Consider the following 11,525-nt stretch of genomic DNA (forward strand, 5'->3'; position numbering starts at 1 on the left):
GTAAGCGTGTGCAGGTTGGCCGGTCATGGTAGACAGGCCTTGGAGTGCTCTCCAAGAAGGCCGCCTCAACGCTCACGCGAGCCGAGTCACCGGACCGAGTCACCGGCTTGCGTGAGCGCGGCTGCTTTTGAATGCCTCCGTTAAAGTTTGTGGGTTTTTGGCCAGCTTGTTGCGACATCGTCGCCAGAGGCCCGGCGTGCGAGTGGACTCTGGGCAAACGCCCCTTTGACGAATAGGCGCGACGCAGCGACGGGCGGCAGCTGAAGAGGAACGCCTTGCGCACACTTGGTGGTTACGCACAGATCAACCTTTGGCGACGGACATTCCTTTCAGTTGTTTTGAGAGCGGTAGCCGACCACCACGCGGAGAGAGACATGTAAACTCCAAATATACAACAGGCATCGTCAGGGTCGGGGTCAAACGCACGACCTTTCTGTATACCAGGCGAGGTAGTTAACATCTCGCCACCGTGATGCATTCCATTCCCTGTCTGCTGCTCTGTCATTATCCTTGGACCGTCGGCGATTGGACCGCCAGTGCAAAAAGAGTTGGAAACGTGACCTGCCCATCAGGTGGCAGTGAAGCAAAGAGACGACCGTGGATTGGTTTCGTCCTCGTTTGGGCTCATCAGTGCAGGCGAGCGCCAATGGGGGTCGCCGTATGAGTGTAGCTAATAAGCCCTGTCTCCACATATGGGCTACCGGAGGCTTAAGGCAGCTGTGGTCTGTCATCAACGTGCCTCGTGCCTGGAGGCACCCATATGTGGAGAGGGCTTCTGCTCTCTTCTCCAGAGACCCCCCACCCCCCCCCGATTGGCTCTTTGCCTAAGAGACAGCGATCATTCACATCCAACACGTCCCGTGACTGATGAGAAAACTCTTCGCAGCAGGAGAATGCAGCGTGCAGGCTGAGAGCCAATATTAGATACGGCAGCACGGCAAAGGTGCGCTGCCTACAAACAGCACGCGCAGGTGGTGCATGCTGCCTGCAGACAGCACGTGCAAGTGGTGCATGCTGCCTGCAGACAGCACTTGCAGATGTCTCCTGTTCGTCCACATACAAATAAAACACTGACACTTTCGGTCACTTCCCCACACTCTTACACTTAAATTCTCCACGTAATTACTCTTTGGTTCTTTCGGTAAAGCCACGTAGAAAGAAAATGAATTATTTTATTTATTTATCTATTATTTAATTTATTTTCTTTCTACGTGGCTTTAACGAAAGAACCAAAGAGTAATTCCTGCAGTCACGAAAGCTTCAAATCAGGTTTTCTCCACATAATGTACAGCATAATGTAGCATTGAACTATCTTGTTCATTGGCCGTGCCATACGGCAGTTCACCAGCATCTGTTCAAACGATCCTGACACTGCTGACGAGACACTGCATGTCAAAACCGGTTCAAAGTTCGCTTGTTTTGAACCAATGCTGTTGAAATGACGCACTACCAGGAGGCCGTGCGAATGACGGATAATGTAAAACATCCTTTTATGCTCATGTGGAATACATTGTTTGCTTAATTATTCTGTATGCATGTATGTACGTAGCCAACCGTGCTATGTTGGCATTTCAATTCTCCGCACACGCAACGATGTTCTTGCTTAGTCTGTGTGCCCCTGCTCTGCAGACACTGTGCTGGCCGGAGGAGAGGGGCAACCGAGACACCACCACCACTACGTGGGAGCCTCTGCCGGGAGAGACGAAGCGGTGGCCGACAGTGCCGGACCAACCACCACCGCTGCCACCACCACCACAACCACCAGGGCCACCACCACTACCACCACTACGCAGAGCACAACAACCACGACCCGGCCCACCACAACCACCGAGCCTCCGCCTGAACCGACCACAGAAGGTGGAGCGCACGTGACGTTCACGTCACCACTGGTGGCGTGCACACAGCGAGCTCAATTGAAACTAAAATATGTTTATATATCACCAGGTAAGAAGGCCCCACTGAACTGTGTAGTTCTTTTTCACAAGCGACCAGGCCGCAAATGATAGCTCAACGAAGTGGCTTATCGTCGTGTGGAAATTTACAGCAAACAAACACTCTCAACGCGTGATGTTGATTCTAAATGCGGAGGGATAAACCGGAGGACTCGGAGAAAAATCCGCGCGATCACGGGGAGAAAATGCAGACTCCAAAGGCGTCTGGGTTGGCATCGAACGTACGACCTCCTATATCTGAGGCGAGGTAGTTAACATCTCGCCATCATGGCGTCCCTGTTAGTTTCAAACAGCACACCGATATGTGTAAATAGCACACAACCTCTGTCCATTATGCAAAACGCTATCAGCATTTCCCGAAGAAGTGCATTGTGGTCCTCTTGTCTTATGTCACGACCGTCGAAATAAATTTGAGCAAACGTGACCCCACTGACAGCAGCAGTGATGCAGTGATGGACAACTGTGGACCGGTTTCGTCCTCATTAGGACTCATCAGCACAGTACAGCCACCAGTGCTCAGTGCTGATGCAGTGTGGAGTCACCACTTCCACATTATGGGTTGTGGAGACTCCCACACATCTGCAGTGAATGCCGTTCGTGTCACAAGATTTATTATGATGAACTTATTAATATTATGACGATGCGGGTGAAAGGCATTAATTACGCACTTTAGATGGCGGTGGACGTTCGAAGCGGACTGTGACCCTCAAAGGAACGGCGCTGCCCTCCCCCCCCTCGTGATCCGTGGATTAAAAAAAGGTCACAGAGACGCCGGAGTACGCCAGCTCAGAGCAGTTAACGCGAACGCCGTCGCAGGAGCGGCACCACGTCTGGCGCAACTTGTCCCTTTCTGACTGCGCGCGACGATTGAACGAATTCATAAAAGACATCACTTATTTTGTCGAGGCGCACCCCGACGCCAAAGTCAAGGACGCGCGCCGTGTTCCCGGGGTTGCCGTCGATAACCTCGCCGTTTCCTCCTCCTCCCCCCCCCGCGCCGCCGGTGCCGCCGCAAGCACCATCCTCCGCGTGCTACGGCACGCTGTCCACCGTGGCGGCGCCCGTGCAGCACAACAGCTACGGGCGCAGCGAGGGCGCCTGGATGAAGGACCCGCTGGCGAGCGACGGGCGCATCTTCGTCACCAACTACTACTACGGGAACAGCATCGTGGAGTTCCGCGGCCTCGACAGCTTCAAGGAGGGTGGGTGGCCAGGAGACTATCCCCCGCCCCCCCCCCCTCTCTCTCTCCCTGAATCTTAGTGCCCTAGTCATGCTGGCCGTGCCACAGCTCGCGCCACGTGGCTCGGTGAGATTGGACCAATTGGGCGAGTTTCAACGGGTATCAAGATTCTAACAACAACAAAAAATCTGAATCTATTTTGGAGCTAAACCGCTCGTTTGCATGCGATGCTCTCCTCTCTACGTTGTCTTTTTGTGATTTCCGTCTAGAATGATGCATTGGTGGTTCGCCACCCGTTTAAAGCCCTGAGCCATTGATGGGAATTCCTCATTTCTATTGGGGGGAGGGGGGGGGGGGGGTTCAAGCATGAACCATTAGATAACCACTTTTGACTTTCCAACAAATTGGTACTACCACAGATTCAAGCTGAGTGGGAGTAGTGCTCTAATCGGCGATGCTCATGATTACGTGTTAAATAGTTTGCTTCGAACGAGGACCCGCATCTAACAGAGAGGACCTCCATGCCTGTGAACATCTGGGAGTTCACCGGCATCTGTTCAAGAAAAGGTTGACTCTGTTGATGACGCCTGACTGAATCAATCAAAAAACCAGGACGTGAACTTGCAAACCTTCGGATCATGAGCCGCTCGCTCTGCCGCCTCTAGAACTCCACGTGGCACCTCCGGGAGTGGAAACGAACTCGCCGTGATTGTTGTGCCGCACCGCTCCCTCCCCACCGCCCCGTCCAGGCCGCTGGAGCAACATCTACAAGCTGCCCTACAACTGGATCGGCACGGGCCACGTGATCTACAACGGCTCGCTCTTCTACAACCGCGCCTTCTCGCGCCACATCATCAAGTACGACCTGCGCGCACGCCTCCTCGCCTCGTGGGCCCTGCTGCCTGACGCCGTCTACGAGGAGACGACGCCCTGGCGCTGGCGCGGCCACTCGGACATCGACTTCGCGGCCGACGAGACGGGGCTCTGGGTCATCTACCCCTCGGTGGACGACGAGACGACGCGGGTGCGGTGGCGGTTGCAGCGGGCGTGCGGGCGCGCGGGCGGAGCGATCCAAAAATAACTTCCCTCGCGTAAAGACACAAACACAAAGATTCCATCCCCCCCCACCGTGTAGTCTTAGCAGGCTGTTGGGGCAAGTGCTGTGAGCGGGCAGCGCCTGTGAAGGTCGGCACGGCACACGAGGCAGTGGGTGGCCAGCACCACACCCAGCCGCCCTTGTCTCCTCAGTGGCGATGTTTCTACACACCGCCACCAGGTACTCGTTTTGAAGCCGCGTCGACCTAGGGAAGCCCCAGGACCGGTGCAGATTATGGTCACCGGTGTTGGCCGTGAGCGGGAATCGAACTCGGGCAGCCAGGTTCGTAGTGCAGGGTGCTAACGGCTACACCACCGCTCCCCACGTCCTCCACATATACACGATTACACCATCGCGCACGTGTTTAATTAAGCACCAAAAGCAGTTTAAAAAAAGTGAGTTGTCAAAGGGGCCTTCGAGAGGGATCAATGCATGCAGTGCTTAATTATCCGGGGTAGCTCGTATCAAGCTAGAACAGTGTATTGTGCACGTGGAGAGGTTCACGCGGTCTGCGTGCTCATCGCGCGCCCGCGAGATCCACGCGGCAGTGCTGATCGCGATGCGCGCTGCTCTTCCCGCCAGGAGGACGTCATCGTGCTGAGCCGCCTGAACGCGAGCGACCTGTCGACGCAGCGCGAGACCACGTGGCGCACGAGCCTGCGCCGGGGCCACTACGGCAACTGCTTCATGGTGTGCGGCGTCCTCTACGCCGTCGACGAGTACAACCGGCGCAACGCCACGGTGTTCTATGCGTACGACACCCACACGAGCACGCAGGTGGCCATCCGCATCCCCTTCACCAACGAGTTCGGCTACACCACGCAGATCGACTACAACCCCGGGGACAAAGTCATCTACGCCTGGGACAACGGCCGCCAGGTCACCTACAACGTCACCTTCATCTACTGAGCGTCGGGCGCTCACTCGCTCGCGTGGCTTTGGCCCCGTCCTGCGTGGACGCGGGGAGGGGTGATGGACCGCTTCTTGTTCGCGAGGCTCTGGCCACGCAACGTTCGATGGGAGCTCGAAAAGCCCATCTTCGCCGCTACTCTTTCCCCAGCGAGATCGAGGGTCCCGGCCAATGGAATTTGACTCTCACGCTCACTGTGGCGCGCGACCGTGGCCACCGGGAACGGAACCATGGGACGTGTCATGTAGACTCAATGCCTGATTCACCAATATGAAGGAGGGTGGCGTCATCATGACAGCAATTAGACCACTCCGCTACTCCTAACACGGTCATTTAGCTCAACCACCTCAATGCTAAATAATTGTTGTTCCTCTACACCAACATCATCCACATGAAGGAGAAGTCACAGTGGTGGAGCCAATTGCTCCGGGGAAGCTCCGTTGCAATGGACCCCAAAGCTCATTTGGGGCCTCCACTGACCCAGATTCAAGCCCTGGACTGCATCGGTGCCCTTTCTGTCTCCATTGCCACGCAGGGAGCAGTACACTCTGCTGCAGACGGCCTTGGACATTGCTGATGGGGCAGAATAGATGTGGGGCTGAAAACAGTGTTGTCGCTTTAGGTGCCCAGTGGCCCCTTAGCCAGCGCTGTCTGTGAGACCACTGCGAGACGTGTGTTGGTGTTGTGCCAAAGACACTCTGCAACCCAACTGCCAATGCCATCGTTTTACAGATCGCGCACTGAGATCCAGTGCGGGTTTTCTGCGTGACGTGCACGGGGTGCGAACCAACGGAATTTCGTTTTTTTATGTAAACAACGTAATTAGTATCGGCCAAATATCGCAATGCTAAAATGTAAAAACTTGCAAGTTGCAATTGGGATTACACGCAGTATCAGCAGCAGCAGCATCTCGCTCCCCTACTGCGGAAACTTGGGGGAGGACCCCGCCTGAGAATGAGCTTTGAGACTCAGCGAGACTTTCCTGGGTAATCAAGCATAGTAGTAGTCGTAGTAATAATAAATACGTGGCTGACCGGCTTGTGGAGCTGGTAGCCGTGACAGGGTGCCGAGTTGGTAACTGCCGAGATCCTGGGTTCGGGCCCTGAGACTGGGTGGGCTCTTCGCTGAGGCTGATGGCCATGGTCAGGGATCTGAGCCATCGCCCCCCCCCTCCCCCTTCGAGTGCCTGGGTTTTTCAGGAGTCCCACTCGCCATCGGGGGAAGGAAGCAGCGTGGCAGGGCGACAGGTTGGGTGGCGCAGTGATAGCCTGGGTTCGATTCACGACTCGGGAGTATGTACGTTTTTCCCCTCTCCTGCACGCTTCAGCTTCCTCCCACGGCTAACAGAAAAACATTCAACCTAACTGACATTAGCCAAACATCCCAACGCTGCAATATTACCGACAAATTACCGAGGTGAGATTACGAATAGCAACATCGGATTGCAGCTGCCCAGCCCGGTTAGTGGTGGCATCAACCTGGAGAGGCCTCTGTTCGGCAGTAGATAGAGAATAGCTGCTGCTGATCCTGTGCTTTTGTTCATTTTGTGTAAGCGAGTCGTGCTGTTTCGTGCATCTTGCTCGTTCAGTTTTGTACCGTTTAGAACGAAGTGCAGCTGCGGAATTGTGACCCATCATCGTTATGCCTTCCGTGGGCCACGTTCGCCGGATCTCTCTCATAGGCAATGCGGAAAACCTGGACTGGACTCTTCATGTGCCCTGGAATTCAAAGTTGGCCCATTATGCGGTGACTTTAGTGAAGTTGTGTTTTTTAAAGGTTCCCACATTTTTAGGGTTATGGTTTCTCAAGGGGGCATCGGCTATGTATGCACGTATGTTGAACTTTTTTTGCACCGCACGTAGCCAACCGTACTAATCGGAGTTGTGGGGCAAGGACAACAAACGAAACACAAAAATCAGATATAAAGAAATGCATTTTAAATCTCGATTTAAAAGTGCATGGCTCCAGTGGCTTCCTAATATCGGAAGGACGAGCGTTCCAGACGGCCGTAGACGCGCATACCGAAAGCGCCGAGCGAACGCGGTCAACCGTCTTTCTTTGATGGTCAGTCCAAAGCCGCTACGAAAGCGTCGGAGCTCTGTTCGATACGCACTGCCCTCGCTGGACTACTACAGATCATTCAGGGACGACAGCCAGGGCCGTCCAGAGGTGGGTGGCGGAGGTGGGTGGGGAAGTTAAAGCGGCGATTTGACCCGGGTCACACGCAACAAGAGGTGACCCACCAACATGCCCGTTTGTTTCGTCACGTGGCCTCCGGGAACCTCTGGGCGGCCCTGGGGGACAGACTAGGTGCTGTCATTATTGATATTTCATTTGTTTAATATTCACCACTCTCGTTTGCCTTTTTCACATCTCTGCTGTGCGGAAATTTTTTGCTCGGACCCACATTTAAGAGACGTTTCTCCATGTGTCGAGTCTCTGCACGTACCTATTTTATTAGTTTTTTTTTACATGTCGTGTTAAAACGTCGAAAAGAAAGCCTCGTGTGGATTGTGCAAGTATTGCGTACGTGAGTTTTAAATACATTTATAGTGTTCCACACGTGGCTGGGAGGTCCGGTTTGTCATCGATCAAACTCGATCCATTACGTTGGCGACACATGCATAACATCGTGTAAGTGAAAATGTTTGTTGTTGTAAGGGTTATGCAAATCGTCAGTAACTTATATTGCAAATGTAACAGGCTAATGGGACACAAACAAATTAGAAAACGATACGGTAGAAATAGAAGAAATTTGACATGAACGAAGCGCAAAGGATTGTGGGATTCCACGTCCGATCGTAGCGGGGTGCGAGAGCGTTTGAGGTCAAGGGGGGCTGTGATCGCAAATACATGTTTTTCGTCGCGGGGATGACACCAGCGTGGCCACAGCTGAGGGCCCCCGTCTGGCCGCAGGGCATGCTGTTATGTACGTACGTATGTACGTTGAACTTCTTTCGCACTGTACGTAGCCAACCATGCTAATCGGAGGTGCGGGGGTGTCGGCACGCATGGAGGGTCGCTGCACGGTCAGGAGCAGTGCTTCACAACTTGTTTTGTATGGCCCCCACCGCCCCACGTGGCCCCCTAGATTACGAAGGCCGCAGTACACAGATCGCGTGTCCACGTCTCTAGCCAGTGCGGCATGCATTTCACGTTTTGTATTGTTGTGTATTGTGTTAGTAGGGCATGCGTTTGACATTCTGTATTGGTGTGTATTGTGTTAGTAGGGCATGCGTTTCACGTTCTGTATTGGTGTGTGTTGTGTTAGTAGGGCATGGGTTTCATGTTGTGTATTGGTTTGTATTGTGTTAGTAGGGCATGCGTTTCACGTTCTGTATTGGTGTGTGTTGTGTTAGTAGGGCATGGGTTTCACGTTCTGTATTGGTGTGTATTGTGTTAGTAGGGCATGGGTTTCACGTTCTGTATTGGTGTGTTTTGTGTTAGTAGGGCATGGGTTTCACGTTCTGTATAGGTGTGTATTGTGTTAGTAGGGCATGGGTTTCACGTTGTGTATTGGTGTGTATTGTGTTAGTAGGGCATGGGTTTCACGTTCTGTATTGGTGTGTATTGTGTTAGTAGGGCATGCGTGTCACGTTCTGTATTGGTGTGTTTTGTGTTAGTAGGGCATGGGTTTCACGTTCTGTATAGGTGTGTATTGTGTTAGTAGGGCATGGGTTTCACGTTTTGTATTGGTGTGTATTGTGTTAGTAGGGCATGGGTTTCACGTTCTGTGTTGGTGTGTATTGTGTTAGTAGGGTATGGGTTTCACGTTCTGTATTGGTGTGTATTGTGTTAGTAGGGCATGCGATTCACGTTCTGTATTGGTGTGTATTGTGTTAGTAGGGCATGGGTTTCACGTTCTGTATTGGTGTGTATTGTGTTGATAGGGCATGCATTTCACATTCTGTATTGGTGTGTATTGTGTTAGTAGGGCATGCATTGCACGTTGTGTATTGGTGTGTATTGTGTTAGTAGGGCATGGGTTTCACGTTCTGTATTTGTGTGTATTGTGTTAGTAGGGCATGGGTTTGTCGTTGTGTATTGGTGTGTATTGTGTTAGTAGGACATGCATTTCACGTTCTGTATTGGTGTGTATTGTGTTAGTAGGGCATGCGTTTCACGTTGTGTATTGGTGTATATTGTGTTCATAGGGCATGTGTTTGACGTGTATTAGTGTTTTTTAGTAAGGCATGCATTTGACGTTGCATGTTAGTGTTTTTTTTGCAAGGAATGCGTTTCACGTTGTGTATTTGTGTGTTTCGTCACCGCAGCGCTGAACTGGCGTTCCCCACGCACGTTCAAAATGTTTCCGGCACGGTATCCATGCCGCAACCCAGGGAGGGTCGCCCCACGGGTTGAGAATCACTGCTTTAGATAAATAGTTGATCATGCAATCCTGGCTCTGCGTTCAGACTCTGTCTGCACGTTGAGCTGTGTGTGTGGTTAACACGGGAATCAAATGAGCGGACAAGGTGATTTTCTGGCACTGTGTGTGCGATTAACCTCATCTGCATTTCCCTCTGGATGCAAATGTGCCCCAGTGACGCGTGACTCAGTGACACGTGACTCAGTGACGCGTGACACGTGACTCAGTGACGCGTGACCCAGTGACACGTGACTCAGTGACACATGACACGTGACTCAGTGACGCGTGCCCCAGTGCCGTGTGACCAAGTGACACGTGACCCAGTGACGCATGACACGTGACTCAGTGACGCGTGCCCCAGTGCGCGTGACCAAGTGACACGTGACCCAGTGACGCATGACCCAGTGACATGACTCTGCTGTATTTTCAAGAGCACAGCCATCACAATGCTCACCAAAGTAACATGTTACTTGTTGAACTTTCATTGCACAAAAGCGCAACAAAGGGCTATTCCTTCTAAACTCGCTTATGCACCATTATGTCAGTAGTGTAGCAGGGCTATACCACACTGATGATGTCTCATAGACAAGGAGCTGCGTTCATACGGCTGTGATAATCCTTTATCATCACTCAACATAGGCTACCCGCTAGGCCACTAGCCTGTGCTTGTGTATGTACGCATGTTGTTATGGATAGTTCCCATGATGCTTTGTAGCTTGGCCATCCGTTACCTAAGTGTACATTATAACGTTCTGAAATAAAGGGAATTCAGATGTTTTTGTTGCTGTTCTATCTCAGATAAAAAAAATACTAATTTTCCTCTGCTGTAAGTTTTATGTCATTAAATTTCTATAACAGCTTTGTGTATTGTTCATTTTTAACTTGAATTTAAAAACATGTTAGGTTCACTAAAGCAAAACCATTAAACTAAACTATTTTATGAAACGAAACAATTGTTTAAAAGTTTTACCAGGTAAGGCACACTGTGCTATACAGCTCTTTTTCAGAAGCAAAGTGGCCAACAATGATAGCACAACGAAGTGGCTTATCATGTGGAAGATTATAGCAGCCAAATTATCTCAGCGCACGTTGATTCTAAATGTGAAGGGTAAAAACCGAAGGACCCGGAGAAAAATCGACGTGACCACGGGGAGAGAGATCACGCAAACTCCAAATATACAGCAGGTGAGATCGAACCCACGACCTCCTGCACACCAGGCGAGGTAGTTAACACATCTCGCCACCGTGGTAATCCCCACGCGCATTGCAGAGCCACGCGGTACGTTCTTCATCCGTGCGCTTCTTGGTCGTCTTCAGCTTCGAGGAGGAGAGCCCCCCCCTACACGCCACGCTACCCCTGCACCTCATCGCCAAGGAGGTCAACGACGAGCGACTCATGCCATTTCCGACATCACGGCAGGCGGCGCGGGCATTTCTACACCGGGGATTATGGACCCACAGCAGAGGTCGCAAACGGGTTTTAATTCCTTACCCGTACCCGGCCGCACCAGGGTCGCAAATGGGTACCCATACCCGTACCCGGCCGGGTACAAGTCGCCGTTCCCTACCCGTACCCGTACCCTACCCGAAATGAGTGACAAACGGCTACTCCCCAGTGACTCACGGCCTACCCGTACCCGTACCCGGCCGGGTACGGGTAGCCGGGTATCGGGTAGGGTATGGGTATCGGGTACCCGGTTGCGACCTCTGACCCACAGCCACTGCCCGACGCCCTTTCTCCGTGGCAGTCTTGCACGTGGCCATCGTCGTCGTTCCGCTGCTGCACATTCACAGTGGCAGTGGCGCCGTTCAATGCACACCGACTTTTAAAGGGCCCCCACACCTCGTTCTTGCAGTCCCAGCTCTCATCTCGCCTGCCTCTCGAGCGACCCTGCTCCTGGCTCCGCGTCTTGGAATCGCCGTCGCACGCTCACGTCTGTGACGCCGAGCGGCGCCACGAACCCCGGGCTACGCTGACCCTAGTTGGGGTTCCCGCTCGTCGCCACCAACGCCCGTG

General features: G+C 52.6%; 1 protein-coding gene across 2 annotated transcripts in view; it reads left to right on the forward strand.

The window, feature by feature from the left end:
- Nucleotides 1-10,359, forward strand: part of OLFML2A (olfactomedin like 2A) — a 49,911-nt gene extending 39,552 nt beyond the window's left edge. For both annotated transcript variants that reach the window (XM_061571843.1, XM_061571842.1), the window contains exons 6-9: nucleotides 1,630-1,857; nucleotides 2,969-3,154; nucleotides 3,883-4,157; nucleotides 4,812-10,359. In XM_061571843.1, the coding sequence (XP_061427827.1) occupies nucleotides 1,630-1,857; nucleotides 2,969-3,154; nucleotides 3,883-4,157; nucleotides 4,812-5,138 (1,016 nt within the window). In that variant the 3' untranslated portion in view covers nucleotides 5,139-10,359. The remainder of the gene's footprint in view (nucleotides 1-1,629; nucleotides 1,858-2,968; nucleotides 3,155-3,882; nucleotides 4,158-4,811) is intronic.
- Nucleotides 10,360-11,525: the final 1,166 nt, after the last annotated feature.

The sequence above is a fragment of the Lethenteron reissneri genome, chromosome 48 (genome assembly GCF_015708825.2).
Source record: "Lethenteron reissneri isolate LAM-NWPU_2019-01 chromosome 48, ASM1570882v1, whole genome shotgun sequence".
NCBI lineage: Eukaryota > Metazoa > Chordata > Hyperoartia > Petromyzontiformes > Petromyzontidae > Lethenteron > Lethenteron reissneri.